Source organism: Botrytis sinoallii (genome assembly GCF_014898435.1).
Source record: "Botrytis sinoallii strain Bc 23 chromosome Unknown BSIN_004, whole genome shotgun sequence".
Classification (NCBI taxonomy): Eukaryota; Fungi; Ascomycota; class Leotiomycetes; order Helotiales; family Sclerotiniaceae; genus Botrytis; species Botrytis sinoallii.
In genome coordinates this window covers 63,920-87,198 of record NW_024066031.1, presented here as the reverse complement: position 1 = coordinate 87,198, position 23,279 = coordinate 63,920, and the positions used below count along the sequence as shown (strand labels likewise).

General features: G+C 38.2%; 5 protein-coding genes across 5 annotated transcripts; 4 read left to right on the top strand and 1 right to left on the bottom strand.

Moving 5' to 3' along the window:
• Window positions 1-359: 359 nt before the first annotated feature.
• EAF02_002575 (uncharacterized protein) lies at window positions 360-1,559 on the top strand (the record flags this gene model as incomplete). Its single annotated transcript, XM_038898623.1, has 6 exons — window positions 360-553; window positions 625-911; window positions 971-1,071; window positions 1,127-1,293; window positions 1,344-1,390; window positions 1,455-1,559. The coding sequence occupies 6 exons, from the start codon at window positions 360-362 to the stop codon at window positions 1,553-1,555; spliced, it is 897 nt and encodes a 298-aa protein (XP_038760911.1). The 3' UTR covers window positions 1,556-1,559.
• A 5,211-nt stretch (window positions 1,560-6,770) lies between these two features.
• EAF02_002574 (uncharacterized protein) lies at window positions 6,771-10,131 on the top strand (the record flags this gene model as incomplete). The annotated part of the gene is made up of 7 exons (XM_038898622.1): window positions 6,771-6,777; window positions 6,830-7,180; window positions 7,238-8,079; window positions 8,195-8,439; window positions 8,532-9,361; window positions 9,424-9,524; window positions 9,586-10,131. 7 exons carry the CDS (start codon window positions 6,771-6,773, stop codon window positions 10,129-10,131), a joined length of 2,922 nt encoding a protein of 973 aa, XP_038760910.1.
• Window positions 10,132-10,633: 502 nt separating this feature from the next.
• EAF02_002573 (uncharacterized protein) lies at window positions 10,634-13,148 on the top strand (the record flags this gene model as incomplete). The annotated part of the gene is made up of 4 exons (XM_038898621.1): window positions 10,634-11,237; window positions 11,391-12,507; window positions 12,681-12,909; window positions 12,954-13,148. The coding sequence occupies 4 exons, from the start codon at window positions 10,634-10,636 to the stop codon at window positions 13,146-13,148; spliced, it is 2,145 nt and encodes a 714-aa protein (XP_038760909.1).
• A 662-nt stretch (window positions 13,149-13,810) lies between these two features.
• Window positions 13,811-16,094, top strand: EAF02_002572 (uncharacterized protein; the record flags this gene model as incomplete). The annotated part of the gene is given in 6 exon segments (XM_038898620.1): window positions 13,811-14,140; window positions 14,199-14,304; window positions 14,351-14,949; window positions 15,009-15,143; window positions 15,203-15,951; window positions 15,963-16,094. 6 exon segments carry the CDS (start codon window positions 14,017-14,019, stop codon window positions 16,092-16,094), a joined length of 1,845 nt encoding a protein of 614 aa, XP_038760908.1. The 5' UTR covers window positions 13,811-14,016.
• Window positions 16,095-16,443: 349 nt separating this feature from the next.
• EAF02_002571 (uncharacterized protein) lies at window positions 16,444-18,646 on the bottom strand. The gene is made up of 3 exons (XM_038898619.1): window positions 18,201-18,646; window positions 17,591-18,141; window positions 16,444-16,962 (listed from the first exon to the last, which is right to left on the bottom strand). Exons 1-3 carry the CDS (start codon window positions 18,575-18,577, stop codon window positions 16,793-16,795), a joined length of 1,098 nt encoding a protein of 365 aa, XP_038760907.1. The 5' UTR covers window positions 18,578-18,646; the 3' UTR covers window positions 16,444-16,792.
• Window positions 18,647-23,279: the final 4,633 nt, after the last annotated feature.

The window sequence follows — 23,279 nt, the reverse complement described above, 5'->3', positions numbered from 1 at the left end:
GTATATGCTGTACCTTTGTTATTACTCTTGTACGAAACGCATTATAAGGCTTGTGTGGCATCAAGACATCCAGAGATCATTCCAGTGGATGACATTCGCGCACAAAACGCTGAATCAGGCTTTCTGAGGCTTAGCCATGTTGTGTACGCCTCTCGTACAATTTTCTTGCAGCACTGTGGTTGTTTTGTTTGCTTCGCTCTCTGTCGTAGCATCTAGTGGCCATTTAGTCCGTTCAGAATGATCATCTATGTTGAGCCTTATCATCACACATTCCCCCACCATCTCAATACCTATCACAAAACAGAATATTGCACACTGAGCTAGAAATTCAAGATTTGGATTTGGATTCTAATCACAAAATGGACCCGCTATCAGTGAGCGCCAGCATCTCTGGATTGATATCCATTCTCGACCTCGTAGCTGTAAAGAGTTACAAATATGTCAAAGAAGTCAGGGGATCGACTCAGGAAGTCAAAAAACTTGTCAACGAAATGACCGATCTATACGGCATTCTCAACCAATTACGCCTGGTCGTCTCACGTTTTGACGACGAGTCAATCTCTTCCACCATTCAATTCTAGCACATAGATACTTGCCGAACACTACTTGACAGGATTAAGAAAGATTAGATAAAGCTGACCGCGACGATATCGGTGGTCAAAAGTCAGCGATTGGCCGGAAAATTTCAAATTTAGGGCCAGCTCTTATCTGGCCTTTCAGCGTCGGTGAAACCAGAGCACTCATCGATGATGTGACGACACAGAAGTCTACTTTGATGTTTGCGCTTCAAGTGGATGGAATGAATGCGCTATTTGATGCACTCAGTGACCGGAAGACACAAGGACTAAATATAGAAGCAATACGGGCAAATGTGCTTGGCCTAAGGAATGAGAAAGCGATATCTATGTTGAGTAGGTGCTTCATCACAATTATATTTCCTTGCGTTCAAACTAACGTGTTAATTTTTCAGACCAAAAGCAGAAGAAGATTATTGAATGGATAGCTCCATATGATCCCAGTCAGAGACATCAAGAAGTTGCGACGAAACTTCGACAGCCAGGTACTGGTCAGGTAAAGAGAGGCCATTCCTGCATGGTGTTCCAGAAGTTCCAGCTAAAAATTACAGTGGTTCACTAAGGGAGATCAGTTCAAGTCCTGGTTTAATGAAAAGGTATCGAAGTTGTGGTTGTATGGTATTCGTAAGCATTCGATTTATTCTCTCGATAAACTTACCCCAGTCCAGAAATCTGTTCTGATGCTTGTCTTAGCTGGAGCTGGAAAAACTATATTAATGTACGTCATCAAGTAATTAATTTCTGGGCTAGTCTACTTACTCGAAATAGCAGTTCTACCATCAGCTGTATCTTTGACCAGCTTGAAGATGGTGATTGTACGCGATTTCCAGCTCTGACTGAACTTAACTTAAAACTGATGAGAAACTTCTTGCTTTCTAGGTTTAGCATTCTTTTATTGCGATTACAAGGATAAAAAGACACAGGATCCTCTAAACATCTTGGGTTTTCTGGTTAAGCAACCGAACAATCCAAGCTTCTAGATCTCCTAGAAATCTTTAGAGAGTATACTGAAAAGGGAAACCTTACTATAGCCTCCAAAATCATTACCTCTCAAATCACCCATCTCGAATCAGCTACTCGAAAAATCGAATCCCAAGCTAAAGCCCTAAATACAATTCCTATATCCACTACTATCCCAATATCAAAACCAACATATACAAAAGTTTCAAAAGGAGAATAGAATCTAATCTTCAAAAAAAGCATCAAATCAATTCCTATAAAGAAAAAGATAAATTCAATCCAAAAACAACTTATTCTAATCAAACCAGAAATCTCAAACCCCACTTCCTTCTCCTCTTTAACTATTCGAAACAAAATAAATAAAGCTTTTCAAAAGACTGAAATTAAAGAACTAGTTATTACAACAGCTATTTTATTCTTCAATAATAATATTATTATTACAATAAACAATCCTTTTACATTACAATTCTTAATAGAAAAGAAAGCTATTTAAAATAACATTATCAAATTCAAAAGGATTCAAAAGAATTAAGAATAGTATAAAGTCATTATTCATAGAGTTCCCATTAAAGAATTCTCAGGAGTAAAGGGAATGGATCTTATCTTAAACGAAATCAAAACCTTCAATCCTGACTTCAAGCCTATAGAAATCCTTTTCTAGCTCACTCCTATTTCGAAAAGAGCTTATCAACAAGAGGGAGCTGTAGTTATTGCTTTTGCTACCAAATTAGAAGCAGAATTAGCTATCCGAAAGCGGTTATATATTGCTGGAAGTAGTATGAGAATAGAAAAGTTCTACGAATCAAAACCAACTACACAGTACCAGAAGTGTCAAGGGTTTGGATATCAGGATGCTCATTGTAGAAGAAATCCTTCTTGTGGTTTATATGGAGGTAAGTATATTACATTAGTATATTTGTGTATGGTATGCAATATTAAAGGAAAATTCTGTCAACATTTAACAGCGAAATACTCGAATTGTCAAGGGAATCATGCAGCAAATTCGAAAACATATGAAACCTATCAGGCTATTCAACAAAAATCGAATAACACTTTTTAATGAATCATATCAATATTCGAATTCTTCAAATAAATCTCAATCAAAATTTACAAGCTATAGAAAACATTTTACAGATTACAACAGAACTCAATATCGATCTCATTACTATTCAAGAGCTTTGGATTATCAAAAACAGAAATGATTATTCAAATACTAGATCGATCATACACCCCAATTTTACACAAATACTTTCGAGATTCGATTTCAAATATCGACCACGAATATTATTATATATCTCAAAAACCCTTCAATTTATAATCAACCTTTCTCCTAATTCTTTAAGAGATCCTGATATTCAGATTTTCGATTATCAAAATAGAAATAAAGCCTTTCAAATTGTTAATATCTATAATGAAACTGATCAAGCTAAAGAAAAGGGCTTTATATTTGAAAGATATCTATACAATTTATCAATCATATAAGAAACTATTCTTGTAGGCAACTTCAACTCCCATTATTCATAATAGGATCCTTTTTCGAAGAAGAGTGGAAATACTAATCAATTAGCCGAATGGCTGAAAGATCAGAATCTCACTCTTCTAAACGAGCCTAGTCTTAATACTTTCTATCGCAATAATCTCCTTAATCCAAGCGTTATCGATTTCATATTAGTTTCAGAAGGAATTACTTTTCAAATCCAAAATTAGCAAATACTATCAAATACAGAATCCGATCATATAGAAATACTATTCGAACTCAAAGGAAAAGAAGAATCAAGTTTTCGTAATACAATATCGCTAGCTAGATATAATACCAAACTAGTTAATTGAAATAAATTCAAATCGATACTGAAATCAGAAACCTTATTTTCTTTTATTTTCTCTATTTTGATATTAACAATTTTATTTAAAAAGGATTCGCTTAATAATCTGAAAGAAAGAAATGATTATTTTAATCTGGATCAAGTAGTAAGCGAATTTACAAGAATTATTCAAAAAGCTACTGAAAAATCTATACCTAAAGTCAATTCGGAAAAAAGGGGAAAACCATGGTGGACACCTGAATTGAAAGAGCTTCGAAAAGTATTAGAAAGAGTAAAACAATTAATCGAATCCGATTTGGAGAACTCAAATTTCAAAAAGGAATATTGAATTGCTAGAAATAAATACTTTCAGACTATTAAAACAGCAAAGAAGAATCATTGGAATGAATTCCTAGAAAAGGAGGATACACAGACAATATTCAAAGTAATGACCTATACAAAAGACTATCAAGATCAAAGAATACCGAATATTTCAATTGAAAGCTCTTTTGAAGGAAAATGCTTTGCTTTCAGATCAACTCTATTCCTATTCCCCCCAGTCACTTCAAAACCACAATGGGAAGGATACAAGCAATCCAAAAAATGAGAATAGCCTAACCTTTTACAAATCGAATTAAATAATATCTGTTCAGCCAAAATCCAAGGAAAGATTTTTGGTTTAGATAAAATCATTCAGGAGATTATTACAAAAGCATATAAAGCAATTCCACAGATCTTCTTCAATTTATTTAGTAATCTAATCAATCTCGGATATTACCCACAATACTGGAAACAAGCCACTAAAGCGATTTGAAGAAAGCCTCAAAACCTGACTATTCCGTTTCGAAAGCATATAGAGTTATTACATTTCTAAACTGCCTTGGAAAGATAAGCAAAAGGATATTAGCTTAAAGATTAGGCTATTTAGTAGAAACTATTAGCCTATTATACAAGAGTCAAATTGGAGGTCGACAAAAGAAATCAGTAATTGATACAACTCTTCTTCTAACTACAGAAATCGAAAGAAACAAGCAAATTCATAAAAAGACTTCAGTTCTATTTATGGATATAAAGGGAGCCTTCGATTATGTCTCAAAAAATCGATTATTGGAAATTTGTAAGAAGCTAAAATTACCAACAAATCTGATTACTTGGATAGCCTTATTCCTCCAACAAAAACAACTCAAATTGTCCTTCAATAATCAAATCGAATTTTTTAAGCCTATTTCGATTGGAATATCATAAGGCAGCCCTATTTCTCTAATTCTATTTCTAATATATATCAGAGATTTATTCCTTTCAAAATCAATCAAATTCCTTTCCTATATTGACGATATTGCTTTGATTACAAACTCATCTTCTTGGAAGAAGAATATTATATCTTTTGAGAAAGCTATAAAGCAAATTTACAAACTTAGCTCAAAAAACGCTATTCAATTCGATTTAGCAAAAACGGAGTTAATGTACTTCTCAGTTTCCAAGCTAATTAAGGATCACTTAATCAAACTATCTAATTCCGATGTCATTATACTCCAATCCCTGATCAGATAGTTAGGTATATGGTTTGATTCAAATCTCAAATTCAATCAATACATCAATATTCGAATCATATAAGCAAAAGGAGTCTTTTATTGAATGATTCGACTAGCTAATATGAAAAAAGGCCTAAGCTCGAAAGCCCTTCGATAGCTATATATAGTCTGTGTAACTAGTATAGCAGATTACGGATTAATGATTTGGTGGAGAGGATAAGCCCACTTCAGGGATAAAATGCAAGCTTTTCAAAACCTAGCTCTTCGAAAGATATTAGAAGTCTTCAAAACCACTCCAATTCTCCTAATAGAAATCGAAGTGGGATTAAAACCAGCAAATATTCGATTAGATTCAAATATCAAGCAGTATACCTTTCGATTAACAAAACTCTCACCTAAATATCTAATCAATATCGAAAAAGCTACTCTAGCATACCAATACGCTAATCGAGAATCAATCAATACTCCTCAAAGAAAGCTATATAAACCAATCCAACTTGATAGAATAAGAGAATCAATTAATAAAAAATTCGATTCGTTTTCTCTCGAAAAGATTACTCATTTCTACTTTCCACTATAAAAAAAGGAAATCCCTTTCAAAATCAATATTAATAAGGCTTCAAAAGAAAATGCAGCAATACTTTATAATATTATTTTCAAATATAAAGATCAAAATACTATCTATATCTATACAGATGCCTTTTCTATAGAAAAAGGAATAGGCATTGGTGTAGGAATAGTAACAATACAATCGAATGATCAAGTTTTATATCAAGAATAAGTGAATATTGGAAGCAATCAACTGGTTTATAATGGAGAGCTATATGGAGTCATTTGAGCTATTGAATATGCTAGTTCAATTGCTAGTAGTGGAAAGAAATTCAAGGTTTATTCAGACAATCAAGTAGGTCTATTATGACTAAAAACACTCTCGGATCATCCTGGTCAAGCCTATCAAATTCGAGCAATCAAAGCAGCTAAAGCTATTATAGCTAAAGGAGCGGAAATATCCTTGAATTGGATATCAGGATATACTTCAGTAAAGGGAAACGAGCTAGCAGATAAGCTAGCAAAGGAAGTAACTATAATACAATCTATTTCGAATGAAACTAGTTTCGGATTATTAGGAATGATAATCAAAGAATCCTTCTTTGATCAATGGAGCTCGATTCTCAATCAATATAAACTCAGATCAAATCAAACAGTATTAATCTATTCGAAGCTATTTCCATGGAAAATTGGATCGAAAATCAAGCTACCAATTGAAACAAGGCGAAATACAGCTAGCGCTTTTTTTCAATTGAAACTAGGTTACGGTTATATTAAATTATATTTATATCGTTTTAATCACTCCAATAATAGATGTATATGTGGTAATATTGAGGTACCTCAATACCTTTTGATCAGTTGCCCAGTATACAAAACGGAAAGAAAAGAGATATTCCAGAATATACCACTTTCTAAAATCACTCTACAATTCCTACTTCATACGAAAATAGGAATCGAATTAACTATCAAATTCATCAATACAACTAAAATTGCTACAAGAGCCTAGCATTTATCAAGAACTCAAATGGAAGAAGAAAGAGAAAAAGAGAGAGAGATTGAAGAAAGAGAAAGAGAGGAAGAATACTCCACAGAGTAGATTTCCTTATTGTCTTACTATATGTTATACGTATAGTAAGTGGGCTTAGGTCCCCAATATTCGTTTGCACTTCCCCAAATTGTTTATTCCTATTATTGTAAAATAAAAAGTTATCTACTAGGCCCTTAAGGCCTAGTCGTCCTATATAGTCTTAGACTGAAGGTGGACGTAAATTCAATCAATCAATCAATCAATCAATCAATCTGGTTAAGCAACTTGTGTTAGCCGACCGCCGCGGATTTGCGGAGCTAGAAGCATGTTGGGTCAATTGTTGCCCAGATGAGGATATTGGAATTTCGAACCCAATATCGGCAGAGCATCTCTGTGAATTACTTCGGAATATATCACGTTACTTCGATAATGTTCATCTTGTTGTTGATGCTCTAGATGAATGCGGAGATGGTCGTTTGGATATTGTACGTCTTCTGACTGAGCTCAACGCTACCAAGGACAGCAATATCAAAATAATCTTGGCCTCGCGGCCCGAGCCAGACATCGAGAGCCACTTGGTAGATTTCACAAAACTCTCAATTGCAGCGCACAGGAACGACTTAGAACTCTATGTACATTCAAAAATAGAGTGTCGTCTTCGTGAAACCCAAAAAACCCCCTGGAACCAAGAGTTGAGAGAAGAAATCGCACAACGGCTGGTGGATGAGGCACAGGGTATGTGTAAGTTATATCAATCTAATTAATTATCTAATACCAATTGCTGACTTTTAGTCCGCTGGGTAACATGCCAACTAGATCATCTATATGACCTCGATACCCTCAGAGGTGTCAGGCGAGCATTGCATTCACTCCCGCCGACATTATTCGGAACCTATGAGAGAATACTAGACCGTATCAACCTCAGCAGTGATGAGATCAAAGAGCTTGTTCGGCGAGTCTTGATATGGACTGTCTGTGCCGTTGAACCACTCTCCTTAGCCCAATTACTCGAAGCCGTATCCATAGACCTGTCTGATAAGCATTTAGACCGAGAAGGAATTCCGAATGAGCAGAGTATCTTGAAGAGATGTAGTAGCCTTGTTAGGAAGACTGAGGGACCGTGGGGCATTCGAATTGAATTAGCGCATTTCAGCGTCAAGGAATTTTTACTACTTGAAGTTCAGGATGACCGATATTCCATGTACCGCATGTCACAGGATTTTCGGAATGCTTATATGGCTAAGGTCTGTCTGACCTATCTATTGTTCGAAGACTTCCAAGACGTCACTCCTCACACTACACCCACTGAAAAATCTGCCACGGATAAGAAATACGCATTTTATCACTACGCCTCGCTGCATTTTGTCAGTCATGCATGCAGTGATGCCGATGACCATAATATCTTGGAATTACTTAAACTGCTTTTTAATCCTATAAAAACGAATAGCTTCGTCTTTTGGGTCCAGGAACTGCTGATCCACTATTATGGCTGGAACAGTCGCCAAAAGATCATTTGCAATACTAGCACTTTGCACTTCGCGATCCTGTTATCAATTCCCCGCGTAGTGGAATGGTTGATCTCAGATACCGATACCTACTCGTATCTAACCAAGAACGGCGATGTTGGTACCCTTGTTAGCCTGTGCAGTAGCTCCCGAAATGGTTCTGTGCCACGTAGTAGAGGACATAAAATGTAGACGACATCCTCACCCTAATCGAAAAAAGAAAATATTGGAGTCTTTATTTCAGTCCGCCACAATAATCGATCCGCTTTCCTTCACCACAAGTGAATGGGGAAATTCTCCATGTACAAATTTGTTGGAGCTCGCCATTAAAGCCCATTTTGGGTGGGATATACTACTTCAGCATGGAGCTCTGATAACCGATTCATGTATCAAGGCTCTGGAAGAGGACTTTGAGCATAGCTATGACTTTATCACTAGTTTTGTACAAAGTACAAACCCCAGAAATGTCCCTGCTGATATCAATTCAAGGTCAGTTTCATCACCGCCTCATTTACTTTCACCTGTTTGCTCCAAAGTTGAGTTCACTTTACACACTAACACTATTCAATGGTTTTGATTAGGTTTATGCATTTTGCGGGAAAACTCAAAGACGTTGATAAACCTCTTGTAGATTCATTCTTTGACTCTAGTGTCGACATTGACTCCACTGAAGCGATTGCCGCATTACACGCAGCAATCACATTTGGTCAGACGTATAACGTTCTACAAGTTCTGAAAAAATGGAACCCGAGCATAAATTCATGTTCAAACATAGATGGACTGAGCCCACTACACCGTGCTTCGAAAGGCGGCCATCTAGAAATTGTCAAGATCCTTCTGAATTACGGCGCTTCGTTGGACCTTCCTACTTCAATAGATGGAATAGATACTACAGAAAATCTATTTGGTTTGAAATGTGCAACATCCTTTCATCTAGCCGTGGCGAATGGTCATATAAATGTTGCAAGATTCTTAGAAGAGTATGGGGCAGATATTAATAAGCCTGACATGAAATCGGGAATCACACCACTCCATTCAGCCACAGCACAGCGCATCGAAATGATGGAATACCTAATTCAGTCTTCGTTATATCACGGTTCTTTTTCGACTAAAACACCAACTGGGTGGACAGTACTGATGGCAGCAGCAAAGCTTGGCTCAATTGATGCATTCGAATTTGTTCTGTGCAATTCAGATCCTTCTATCGTAATATTGCAGGATGAGACTGGCTTCAACTGTTTTCACGAGGCTATAAGATCGAGCATTGCCCCCCGCCGTAAAGTTGCTGTTCTTAGACGCTCATGTGTAAATCCGTTCATATCAACCAAAGAAGGACTCACGCCATTACATATTGCAGCGGAACGTGGGTTCAACATATTCCGCGAGACTCTTGAATTTATCTTGAACTCATGTTCGTCGGCCTCTCAAGATCTTTCTGCTCTTCAGATAATGACCAATCATGTATAATTACAGTGTCCCGACTCTCGGTGGGCCTCTCTCGAAAATCCGGAAGACATAATAAACTTTGTCTCGGAGTCTGGATTGTCTACTCTACATATTTTGATACGCAGGGTGTATTCTCCTCCCTATGATGGGCTCAGAATGCTTCGATTGCTATTATCATCTTATCGGAAGATAAATTTAGAAGTCGGAGACATTGAAGGAAGATCAACCTTGTTAGTACTTTGCAATGCACTCCAGAAGGCACAGAGATATAACTATCGCAAGCACCTCTTTGCTGGTGCCATAGAATTGTTATTACATTATGGAGCTATTACCACTCGACAAGATGTGGCAGGAAATACAGCACTTCACTATCTCTGTAGAAGCGGAAGTTTTGGGAAATATGAGTATCGATGCATGTCAGCTTTGTTGGCGGCGAGACATTCGACATTCACTGATACTTCCGAAATTCTCAAGTCAAACAGTCCCAACTGGAGAAGTGGAGATAATAGATACGATCAAAATGATAGCAAAGATAGAAGTGATTACGTTCCAAAACATTACGATGAAGATTATGGGAATTACGACATTGAAAATGATGATAATGGAGGTTACGACGATGAGATTGATGATGATGGAAATGACGACGATGGGAGTGACGATTATGACAATGACCACTATTTTCTGACGGAGCTATACTCCACAACTCAAATATTTGCCCAAGGAGCAACGATATAAACTTGTTGGAAGTACTCAACGGATCTAAGATTACTGCTCTGCACACATTTTTCAGGAATCTGGACACCATCTGCCACCAACCGTTCGCCACTAAATTGCGCTCATGTTAATATCTAAAGCTTCTCAAAACTAGCTCAATGACACCTTGATTAATGGCCGAAGTCTCATTAACGTTACTCTCCAATCCAACCAAGGCCAACTCAGCCAGATGCTCATTAGCCTCGGGGTAGATACTGTATCTTCGGATCGGGGAGACCCTCCGCGAACAGCTCTCGAGATGCTTTGTATTCATGGATCGCACCATAAAAGTATTGCCAAAAAGATTATTGAGAATCACACGAACAGAACTGCGCTCGACGTTGATGGTTTTACTATGCTTCATCTTGCCTGTATCCATAAACGGGTCAACGTTCTCGAAGAATTACTTTGTGCTAGCTAGAAGACGCATATCTTAAGCCGAGATGAGAAACCGTTGATTTTAGAAGGTATTGAATCTGGAAATATGGCAATGGTCAACTTGCTGCTAGAACATGGAGCGATTCTGCTGGACAAATACGAATATAAATTTGATATCGCGTTTTCTCTTTCAGTTGCGCCAAATCACATGATGTGTAAGTTTCTCAACGAGAAGGGCATCAATGATTGGCACTGCAAAGCTAGTGGGCATTTCTGGGGACATTTTATACCTGGAATAAGCACAGCGCAGATAATATATTACAATACTCCGGAGAAAAGGGAGTGGCACTTTGAAATAGACAATGTGACACCTTTGCATGATGCATCTATGCATGGCACCAAAGAGACTATACTGTATGCCCTAGATTTTGGGAACCAATTGCATGTCAATATTACTGCGGATTTTGGCATTACTCCACTATTCTTTGCGATCTATGGCAAAAGGCCTGAAATCACTGAATTGCTTCTATCGAAAGGTGCCGCAACTAAGGTCATCTACGGCCCTCGGAAGCTGACACCGCTACATCTTGCTATTGCAGGAGGCAATGAACTAATTGTCGAAACTATTCTTCAATATGGAGCGGATGTTCAGGCTCGTGATAGTACAGGGCTCACTCCGGCTACGCTTGCTTTGGATCTCAAGTATGAAGGTATAGCAGAAATTTTGAACAAACATTTGGCCAAACTTTGTAAGTCTGTCGTATACTTTCCCGAGTCATCACTATATTTTCCAGCTATAAATATTTCCAAACAATAACGAAAGCTTCAAGATCATTCCGATTACTGACATTTCTTATATGTAGTAACATTTGAGCCCATTTGTCTAGATGACAATAGATCGGGCACAGATACTGATAAAGTGGACGGTAATAAATATGTATCTGTTGCAATTGAAGATGCTATAATCCGTCAGGACCTTTCGACTCTGAAATATCTACTTCAAAATGGTGACAGCATTGAAGGGGCTTGTTTCTGCGGGTGCAGTCCATTGCTCAAAGCTTTCGTGAGAAGCTCTTCCAGAGAAATAATTCATTATCTGTTAGATAATAGAGCTTCGTTAAGTGGAGTAGTGACTTGTACAGAACAACTACCTACTTCTGGATTTACACCCCTTCACTATGCCGCATTGTTGGGAGACGAACAAATTATGGAAAAGATTCTCACACTAGGAAAGCCGACTCCTCAACAGAAGGTCCATCCTTTACATGTTGCAGCATATAACGGTCACTCTGAGTGTGTTAGGTTGCTCTTGAGTTATGAACTGGGGAATAAATGTGGAATCGATATGAAAAGCTGCGTTACTAGTCCTCGATGCTTCGAGGAGGCGCAGATTGTGAGCAATAGAGGTCAGATTGTCAAGGACATCGGCGGGACAGCTTTGCATCATGCTTCTTTTCAAGGCCGCCTGAATACTATGGAGGAACTCTTGGAAGCAGGAGCAGATCTCAGTGCTCAAAACAGCCGGGAACAAACACCTCTACATGTTGCCGCAGAGGACGGTCGATATCAAGCATGCCAAGTCCTGATCTCTGCTGGAGCCAGCGTGTTATCTCGTGATCATAAAAACCTCTCCCCAACTCACTACGCGATACAGAACGGGTACTATCATATTGTGGAGATTATGATAAAACAACCATCCAGCTCCGATATTCTTTTTGAAAATGGAAGTGATTTACTGGACTATGCCTGCATCTATGGCAATGCAGAGACAATAGAAATACTGACTGCTGCTGGGATGAACATTAATTCAACCGACAATGATGAGTGGCCGGCATTTTTTTCAGCTATGTTTAACCGGACTTTGACTGAAGAATTCCAAATAAAGCTACTAGCGAACGTAGATAATCTTTACCAAACCCTTGGGGCGGAAAGTTTACTCACGATTCTTTGCAGAGAATCCCTGCTTCTGGTAGTCAGAGAGTAAGTTGATCTTCTTATTGCTTTCGCAACTATGATGTAGTTTTATAAAGCTATGGTATTTGACTGATAACTGTCGCCATTAACTCTGACATACTACTAGAACGCTGACTTGGCATAGATTACTGAAAAAAAGTGCCTAAAGATAAATCAAACCAGTATTTTAATTACATCAGTTTATATGGTACAGCTCTATACCGTACAGCAATAGTGTCTCGAGAGCAAAATTTAAAAATAGCAGAGCTGCTCATAGACCATGGGGCTGAGCTTGAAATCATTAAACCGTCGCACGGCACACCTCTGATGGGTGCGTGTTACTATGGTTGTTATGACATGGTTGCGCTGCTTCTCAAAAAAGGGGCAAGAACCACATGCAACAAACATGATGGGACACAAATGACTGCAGTTGAAAAGCTAGACACCATCCTGACATAGTATCATTGCTGAAGAACTTTGAGGAGAAAGGCATTGAAGCCTTGAATGAGCCCAGGCCAGCGCGGCTTGCAAATATGGTGAGGGTTGAGGAGTGTATGAATAGGATTTCGGAAGAGGAGGAACAAGAAGAAGATCAGGAGAAGGAGAAAAAGAGAAACGAAGAAGGGGAGAGCGAAGAAATTAAGGAGGAAGGGTGCGAAGAAAAGTGATGAAGATGAGACGCAACAGAGTGATGTCTTTGAAAGAGACAAGGAGCAAATGCTTTAGGAGTAAAACGTTTTCGGGTTGCCAATGGAATAACAACCTACAATCCTATGCTTAATAAGTATCTTGAAGTTCCTTATTAATTCAATCATAGGGATCTGTATCGGCACCATGTTCTTCAACCCCTAGTATTTCACTCAGTGAAGGTTGTGAGAAGAAGATCCGAATGCTGATCCTGTTGCTAATACGGCTACATATCCGTAAACAAGCTACCACTCAAGATGATGATCTCATTTCGCCCATCAAGATTCAAAATACAAATCTAGTGCTGTATTCTTGATTCAGTAAGTCCTACTAAATGTTACACAGAACACTCAATGATTCATGATACACATCTCTCATGGTCTAAACTTCGCAAATTTCTCATTTGATATCTGGGTTGGTGACACGCCCGGGCAGTTGTGTACAGCTGAGAAAAGATAACGCCACAATATAATTTCAAAACGCCACCATCAAATCGTGCATAATCATGTCCAATCAGCATCATACCTACCCGTGGACCTTCCGTTTCTGGCTTCACACATATAGTATCGAGTGGATAAGTACTGGTGGCTGTCTGTAATTCCGTGTGTCTTATTATATGAACCGGCAATGAAACCCCTCTCCTTGGGTTGGAGTTTCGTTCTTCTCGATAGCAGTGAATCTGATAACGTTATTTAAAAGCTTTAATGGGATAGTGAATAATAGCAAGCTTTGGTTCATTTCTTTTTTCTTAAAAGTTCTTCCTCCTCGATCTCAAAACTCAAAAATTCGTGTCGCCAGGCTGTTGCACTTTGCGAAACTTCTCCTTTCGTGATTTACAACTTCAACAGCATGGCTTTCTCTCTTATCTGGATCTTTGTATCCATTCTCGTGCTCTGGATCTCCAATGCGTACCTCTCGCTGAGTCGAAATATCGCGATCGCAAAGACCACTGGACTTCCCTACATCATATCTCGTGGGTTAACCGTGAAACCTTCGTGCCGTCGTGAACTTATTTCTAACTATTGGTGTAGCAATCAACGGTATAGCTGGATTTCTCTGGACCGGTATCCATGATATTGTTTTCAGTATTCTGAAATGTCTCCCATATTCTCAAAATTGGTTATATCCAATGATTATGTAAGGTCGCATCGCATTAGCATACATCCAATCAACTGACTCATAGCAGCTATCTTGACCCCCATCGAGGATGGCACTATAGCCAGGAACTCCGTGAACTACATGGAGAAGCATTTCTCATCATTAGTCCTGGTCAAATATATCTTAGTATGGCCAATGCAGATACTATATACCAAATGTCTATTCGGCGAAATCACTTTCAGAAACCCATTGAAGTATACGGAATTGTCGATTTATACGGAAAGAACATTCTCACCACGGAGAAGGATGAATGGAAACGTCATAAGAAAGTTGTCGCGCCTGCATTCTCGGAGAGGAGTTATGCTGTAGTGTGGAAGGAGACTATGAACCAGGCGTATGGAATGCTAAGACATTGGTCAGGAGCGAAAGATTCGAATGAAGAGAATCTGGAAGTTAAAGATACTGCACCGGATACTGCGGTTTTAGGTCTACATGTTATTTCTGGAGCGGCGTATGGCATTAGCCAGAGCTGGGAAGGAGACGATAAGGAGTTGGGTAACAATATAGTTCCCGGTTTCAATACTACCAAGCTTGAGGGTAATCATCGATTGATGTTTAAGGAAGCTCTGGGTACATTGGTTCATGATATCATTTGGGCAGCGCTTGCTCCGATGTGGGTATATAGTAAGTGGAATTTCTTCTTGGTGAGTCTGAAATATAGGTGACATCTAACACGAGCTTAGGTATCTCACCTTTCCATAAGAAGTGGTATCAGTCATTTGTCGAATGTGGTGACTATTTCAATGAGCTATTTGATCACAATTTGAAGGTTATTGAAAGTGGCCAGAATAAAGATTCTGCGGCAATGGGCATTATAGGTATTTATACTTCTTGAATTCCTGAAACAAATACTAATCAAACATCAGGTTCTTGGTAGAAGCTACTCGACTCGAATCCTCAGATGATTCGAAGAAAATGCTCACCAAGCAAGAAGCGATAGCCGATTCCTTTATATTCCTCTTCGCAGGCCACGAAACTACATCTAACGCAATACACTTTATAATCCTCTTTTTGTCTGTTTGTCTCACGGCACAAGATCAACTTCAATCGACGCTTGATACAGTTCTTGCAGACAGATCGCCAGAGTCCTGGAATTATGAAACAGATTTCCCAGCTTTACACGACAGTTTTGTTGGAGCCGTCATGAACGAATCTTTAAGAGTCATGTCCCCTGTTATTGCCATTCCGAAGGTCAGCTTGGAATTGAGACAAATGAATTTTGACGGAAAAATTATCACGGTCCCGGCAAACACGTTTCTGCATTTCGATGTCATGGGTGTGCATCGAAATCCGCGTTATTGGCCATGCCAAAAAAGCCGAATGAGTGATAAATCTCACGATTTAGATGATTTTGTCCCTGAGAGATGGCTACCCGGCTATGAGAAAAATTCAAAGGACAAGACCTCCCCTGACGCTTCGAATGACAATTTACTCTTTGTACCGCGTAGAGGAGCATTTATACCCTGGTCAGAAGGCGCCCACGCCTGTATGGGGAAAAGATTCTCGCAAGTCGAGATGATGGCTTCATTGGCTGTGATATTCAAAGTCTGGAGCGTTGAGTTGGATGTCAGAAAATGGGCGAGTGATGAGGAGATTGAGAAGATGAATGCTGGAGATAGGAGAGTGGTTTAAGAGAGAAAGCAATGGAGAGAGCGAGACGACTCATAAAGGAGAGTGAGACTGTTATTACGCTAAAGATGTCTGGAGAGCCTGTTCCTTTGAGGTTTGTCAAGAGAGGAAAGGAGAGATTTAAGGAATGCTTTGTTTGAAATGGACTAGCTGTCTGAATGGAAGTATCTAGGTTGGGGGTGAAGAGGTACAGAGATTAACTTTCTAGTCTCTGTCATTTGCGTAGAGATAAGCACTTGAGCTATTGCAGTTCGGGTACCTCGGAACCGTCACTCTTAGATAATATAATCAAAATCCATATCCATGAGTGCTTTTGAGAATACAAATGAATTGGTGAGGTTGTTGTTTACATATAAAATTCTGAACCTAACGATAGAATTCAATTATCATATCTTCCAAGTGATAGGCACTCGTCTCATTCTATCTTATTTTCTTTCATTCTCGCCTCAATTCTGCTCCCACATCTGAGCACTCAGTATAAAACGTATATATAAAATGATCAAGTGTGAAGCCAAGATTCAAGAGCTAGAATCCCTATGTTCAAATGCTAATTTTGCAATTTGCGATGACAAGGTATACCTGAACAAGGGTTTTAGATTAGAGTGAATTGCAATCTATCATTGAGAATAACGAGGAAATACATGGTACTAACACCACAAAAAAAAACTAACAAATAGCAATCATGAGTTTGAAATAAAAATACCAATTGTGTTAGTTCAACTGGAAGAAGCAGTCCCAAGCTATAGAGACCAAAACACCTAACTCCTCCTTTTATTCGCCTGACATTAATCACTATCTCCAACCAAGAGCTCCCCAAGTTGTCACCTCTCGATATAGTCTAATGAACCATCGACTTGCCAAGCTTACTTTTCCATCCCTTCGCCCTTTCAAACCCATTAGAATGGGTCTGGAAGTCCTCCATCGTTTGATATACCTCCTCTTCTGAATTGACGACAAAGGGGCCGTATTGGACTATCTTTTGGTCGAGGGGTTGACCTGCTACTAGAACTAAAGAAGTCGTTAGTATATATTTTCTCTATGACATGAGAGATAAAAATAAATCACTGGAGGGATAAATGAAAGATTGTAGAAGTGTGACTTGAATGAGTAGTGTAGCAAAGCAACTTGCTTTGGAATTAACCCCACCAACAAATGCCCCCTGTCTATCTCGGCTGCAGTCTGACTCCACTCGGGTAACATTCGGCCCCTTCTTGCATATATTGACCCGCTCTTGCAAACTCTGCAGCAACCCTGCAGCACGGCAGTCTGGATGGTGGTTTTTTCACTCTGTATTATTTGCAAACAAGAGAATTTATTTCAACAGCTAAGAAACAACCAGCGTTTGTGGTTTAGTGGTAAATCCATCGTTGCCATCAATCTCTTCCTTCATCAGAAGAGTACGAGACAACCTCGATGGGCCCCGGGTTCGATTCCCGGCGAACGCATAATTGTTTTGCTTTTTTGATTGACTTCAATCTCATCGATGGTTGTTTTGCTATAGATTTTTGTGGTAAATGGTTCTGGTGAAGGAGATTTGACGAGTTTAACCTCTATTTGCTCCTGCAAATTTTGGCCGTGGGGTTTGAGAGGTTGTAATTCAAAATAAAGCGAGAACCAATCAAATGAATGAACTTACTAAAATGTCCATTTTCTTTAGCAGACTCTTCGACTTCTGCATTCACCAAATCTCCCTCCTGACGGAATACCACATTGTGGAATTGTGCAACCTTAGTCTTCTCATCTCCACTTCCAAAGACCGCCTCCCCACTCAAAGTATAGGCAAAAGCATTCCACCCAGCCGGTAATGATTGCACAATCTTTCCACCCGGTTTAATTTCTATGTCGAAAATCCAAACTGGTGTATAAGCTAAGTCTTTTACACTATCAACACCATGACTTCGGCCTGAGATGATCTTCACATGTACTTTTCCATCGTCGATGTCGATTCGTGGAATTTCCTTGGCTCGTAAATCACGATATCGTGGCTCGCATTTCTTGAGTTTCTCGGGTAAGTCTACCCAGAGCTGTAATCCAATATTTGCGCTGCCATCAGGATTTTGTCGTGGCATTTCCGAGTGCATTATTCCTCTTCCGGCAGTCATGAATTGAAGATCTCCTGCTTCGATGGTCCCTGAATTTCCTGTGAAATCTTCATGGTCGATAGCACCTTGGAGGATGTAGCTTATCCTGATGAGGAGGTTGAGTCAGTGGCAGTTTGACACGGAGAAATGAAAAGGTTAACTTACGTTTCCTGTCCTCTGTGTGGATGATCTGGAAATCCAGCTCCGGACTTAGAGTTGAAATGGTCAAGCATAAGGAATGGTGAGAAGTTCCTTAGTTGAGGTGAGCCGATTGAACGACGAACTCGCGCTCCCGCACCCTCCGCTTGCTCGCGTGCCAAAAAGGCTTTCTGGATCCCTCTTGGTGTTGTCATGTTGACTGCTTTTGATGTGCTAAAATATGAAGCGGATGGAAAGTTATAAAGTTGTGGTTGTGAAGGAGTTGTGGCTGTACTATTTGTAAACAAGTAACTTATGGTTTCGATATACTCGATAATTGGATCTCTGAATACAATTGAGAATCCTGCAATGATGATTGAAAAAAAGAGAAGAAGCAACTTCATCTGAATGGCATGAGAGTTTTATAGGATATTTGAGAAAGGATGAGATGTGGATTTGAACGATATTTGACTCTACTCGAGTATTGAGCTCTTGATGATGAAATGCTTATCGGATTGCTTATCACATTGCTTATGAGTTGCTGATTTAGGGCTGACCAATGCGAGAGGATAAAGTTAAAAATGTGGCTGCGGCTATTTGTAATGACCTCGGGAGTATATCCATTGGTCAGTCTCGATTGCTCAGCATTTCAATCCCCCGAATCAGCATTTGCAATCACAGCCTTAGGGCTCGTTCGGATTGATTTTTTATTTATTGATGAAATCTTTAATAATAATAAAATGATAAGGGATTTGAAATATTGAAGCTAATATATATTTAAATGAAGCTAAATATTTGAGGTAATATTGAAATATACGAGATTGAGTTGAAAATAAAGAAATTGAATTGATGTGAAGGACTGTCATAAAAGGATTCAATTCTACTTAGAATCTAAAACTAAAGAAGGAAGAAAAGAATAAGAAGAGAACTATAAGGGCTCCGGACTATATACATTAATGAGTCACATGCTAGGCTAAGGTCCTAAAAGCTAAGTGATTAAGAAAGGAATCTGAAAGGGACTGAATCGTTATATTACCCCCCCATCTGAAAAAAGCTCGTTTTCGAGTACTTATCCATCTCTTTATCTCCAACAATATCATTATACTTATCATCACCATCTTCGTAATATTTCAGCTATTGAGATAATGTCTTAGACAGGTCGAAAAGGTTTTGATTAGTTAGATAATACTCTTTGAATTTGTAAAAAAAGTATTTAAAGTTATCAACAGTGTATCAGGTAAGGTTAATATTGTAATTACGCCATTATACTCAATAGTAAATATTATTACGAGTACTCTTCAAAACTATGATTTATTCGATTTCTTATTCTTCTTTATTAGTAATATTGATTGGAGGGTCAGGATTGTTCACTTGATTAGGAAGAAAGTCATTCGCAGTTTTTCATAGCTTTTCAGTTGAGAATATATCGAAAATTTTCATTATATCTAGTAGCACTAGCTTGAAGGAATGCTCTATCTTTTCAATAATAAGGAACTTGCCGTTTATTAGAAAATCTAGCTTTTTTGAAGAACGCTCGGTTTAGTAGTATTGCATATCAAGCTATACAAAATCGCTTATTTTGAAATCGACAGGTTGTCAATACGCGTTAGTCTTGAGCTAAGCTCTTTTTTGAGCATCTGTAAAATGTTTTGTGGCGAGTTTCCACACATCGTAATATCATTGAGCTATAATGCAGACTTCGTTTACACTGAGCTTATCCTTGATTTCAGTGTTATAGAACTTCCAATCCCAAGAGATTCATAGGGGATAGCCATATACAACTTCAAATAAAGAAATACCATTAAGAGAATTGTGAGGTAAGATAAGCTATGTGTAATCTATTATCAATAAGAGCTCTAACCAATTATCTTAATAATAAAAAACGAAGGGTCAGAGTCTCTTTTAAAGGTACTGATTATAGATCTCAGTTTATCCATTAGTTTGAGAATAATCCATAATTGAATAACTAGTATTAATACCTAAAATCTTTTGAAATTCTTTCCAAAAACTTGATATGAATTGGGATCCACGATTGGATATTATAGAAAAAAAAGGACCGAAATAGCAATAAATATAATAAATATATAATTTGGTTACTATAATTAAATCGATCATCTTTTTGCAAAGAATGGAGATAGCTTGTTTGCTAAATTGATCGATAATAACAAATACATTGTCATATCCATATTTATCTTTGTTGAAACTACAATAATTCATAGTAATATGTTCCCAGAATCAGCTTGGTATTAGCAATAAATATAGCAAGCCAGGGGTTTTATTTTGGGAGATATTTATTCTACAACAAGTATTACAATTTCAATAGTATTAAACTACTATTTAAAAGATTCCTCACTAGTAATAGCAATCGATTAATAACTTCAGGGTTTTTCGGATGTCTGGATGTGCGGTAGAGATATTATCATGGGCTTCTCGGATTAAGAGAATACGAAGATTATCTATATTAGAAACCATTAGTTTGTCTTTATATAATAGCAGTCCATCTTTGAGACTAAAGTGATTATTGTCTTTCTACGCTTGTTTCCGCAAGGCTTTCAAAAAGGAGTATAGCGATTAGCAAGTAGAATATGATCGATAATCCGTAGAACTGGGAAAATCAGAGCTAGATCTAGGGTTCGGATAAAAGCTTCTTCAGAAGAATCTGGTTGAAGCTCGCGAGCCAGGATAAGAGGATTGATTTGATCGTTTTTTCAGAAGTTACTGATGGCATTGCAACTTTTTCTTTTGATTTTGGTCATCGAGTTTGTTGGTGCGGCGGGTAAGAGCATCGGCTAATGGATTGTCTTTTCCTGAACAATAGTATATTACAAAATTGTAGTCCACCAGGAATTCGGCCCATCGTGCTTGCCGGGAGTTTAAGGCTTTTATAGTTATAAAATAGACTAGTGCTTTGTGATCGATATAGATACGAATCTGGTATGGTGTACTAATAAATTCAGCATGCCAATATCTAAAGGACTTTACAATAAAGAGCATCTCTTTATCATGGACTTTGTAATTAAGTTCAGCAGGAGCCATAGTTTTCGAATAGAATCCTACGAGTAGCCAATCTTCGCCATGCTTTTGCGAGAGAACACTTGCTACTACTCCATCTGAGGCATCTATTTCCAGCATACATTCAAGGTCTTGTCGATAATGCTATAGAACAGGAGAGAAGATAAGAGAGTCCTTAAGAGCATCAAAAGCGCGTATACAATCGTCATCGAATCAGAAGGGAACGTTATTTTTGGTCAGATTAATCAAAGGTTTGGCTAATATACCAAAGTTGCGTATGAATCGGCGATAGAAATTACAAAATCCTAAAAAGGACTGGATTTCTTTAATTGTAATCGGATACGCCCAATTGCATATAACAGCAACTTTCTTAGGATCTATTTCAACTCCTTCTGTAGAGATTATAAAGCTAAGGTATTTAGTACAAGTGATATTAAATTCACTCTTCTTTAGATCAGCTTAAAGACCAGTATCTCTTAAGCATTGTAAGACCTTTTTCACATAGATCTGATATTCTAAAGGATCTGAAGAGTAAATCAAGATATTATCCAAATAGACTGTACAGAAGTTATCGAGGTAATCGAAGAAAACGTTATTCATATAACGTTGATAGGTAGCAGGACTATTGATTAGGCCAAAAGGAAGAATACGGCACTTGTAGGCTCCATAGCGTGTACGGAAAGTTGTATATTCTTCGGATTGAGGGTCCATTCTAATTCGATAGAATGCTTAATGGATATCGAGTTTGGTGAAAATCTTAGCGTCAGTAAGGTGGCCAAGGATTTCGTTAATCAAAGGGAGAGAGTATCGATCCTTTCGGGTAAGTGAGTTCAGTACGCGAAAATCGATACAGAGTCGAAGACTTCCATCTGCTTTTCTCATAAAGAGGATAGGGGCTGCAAACGGAGCTTGATTAGATTCAATAAAGCCTTTATAAAGGTTATCAGTGATATACTTCTTGACTGTTTCAAGCTCTTCAAGAGACATCTTATAAAGAGAACTGTATTTGAGAGCTTTTTCACCATCACCTTCAAGGGTAATCTTATGGTCGTATAATCGATGTGGTGGTAGTATATCCGATTCGGCTTTCGAGAATACGTCGGCATAGTCTTCATATTCTGGTGGAATGGAAGGTTCTGCGTTCAGCGCAGATAATGAGGCTAGTAACGAGTATGCAGCTATACAGCGTTGCAATAGGCTAGAATGAAGGTCTTGCAATGCAGTATCAACTAATTTGGTTGATACTTCCTCTTCAGAGCGTTGATCGATTAATTCGCTAATTTCGTGGAAAGAGCTAATGAATAATTCATCGTTTTGTTGGTGTATATAGGTCAAATAGAATGCAGAGCCTGTAATAAGAGCAATTCGATTAGGCGCTTTGGAGCTATCTGAGGAATGCGGGATAGAAAAACGCCTTTTACGAGGTGTAGGTATAGGTGAATTATCCTTTAAGACTTCGTATAATAGATCCTTCAGAATTTCGTTCATTCGCTTAATACTTCTGATTATTGATTTCTTAAAAGTGTTGCCAATAGTAGTCAGAATCGAGGATATCTCCTTTGAGGTCTTTTCAAAGTTCTCTTTTAAAGGTTTCAAGACTTTGGAGCTTTTTTGAGGAGAAACTTCTAATACTTGGATATCAGGGGATATATTGGATTCTGTTGAATTGTCCGAAAGGGTGATTTCATAATCAGAATTAACTTGTGAAATTAGGTTTGAAGAATAATGTATATTATTAAGAATAGGGGATTTTCGTCCTTCTCCAATATTGATCTACTTCGATCTCTTTGCTCAGCGTCTAATTGTATTGCTGAATCTAGAGGCTTAGGTTTGAGGTCTTTCTAAAAGAGAATACGATTGGAAGCGAAAGAAAGAGTTGGAGGATAAGAACGGGGCCAAAGCAGTTTCTGCTTCTTGTAATCAGAAGGAGGGAATGCTCAGCTAGCTATTGTCGTTCTAAAATAACACCATTGTTCTGAAGAGTAGTAATTAGAAAGAAGTGTATAATTGAATACGTTTATTAATTGTAAGTGTAAAATGAATATAATGAGTAATTTGTTTATCTATAATGTTATTATACCCTTTGACAGATAT

What these genes read in the sequence shown, in the direction of transcription:
- EAF02_002571 (XM_038898619.1), bottom strand. Translation starts at nt 18,577, where the DNA reads ATGAAGTTGCTTCTTCTCTTTTTTTCAATCATCATTGCAGGATTCTCA. An exon ending in CCACACAGAGGACAGGAAAC is followed by an intron (nt 18,142 to 18,200) that starts GTAAGTTAACCT and finishes CCTCCTCATCAG; the next exon opens with GATAAGCTACATCCTCCAAG. An exon ending in TAAAGAAAATGGACATTTTA is followed by an intron (nt 16,963 to 17,590) that starts GTAAGTTCATTC and finishes CGACTTCTTTAG; the next exon opens with TTCTAGTAGCAGGTCAACCC.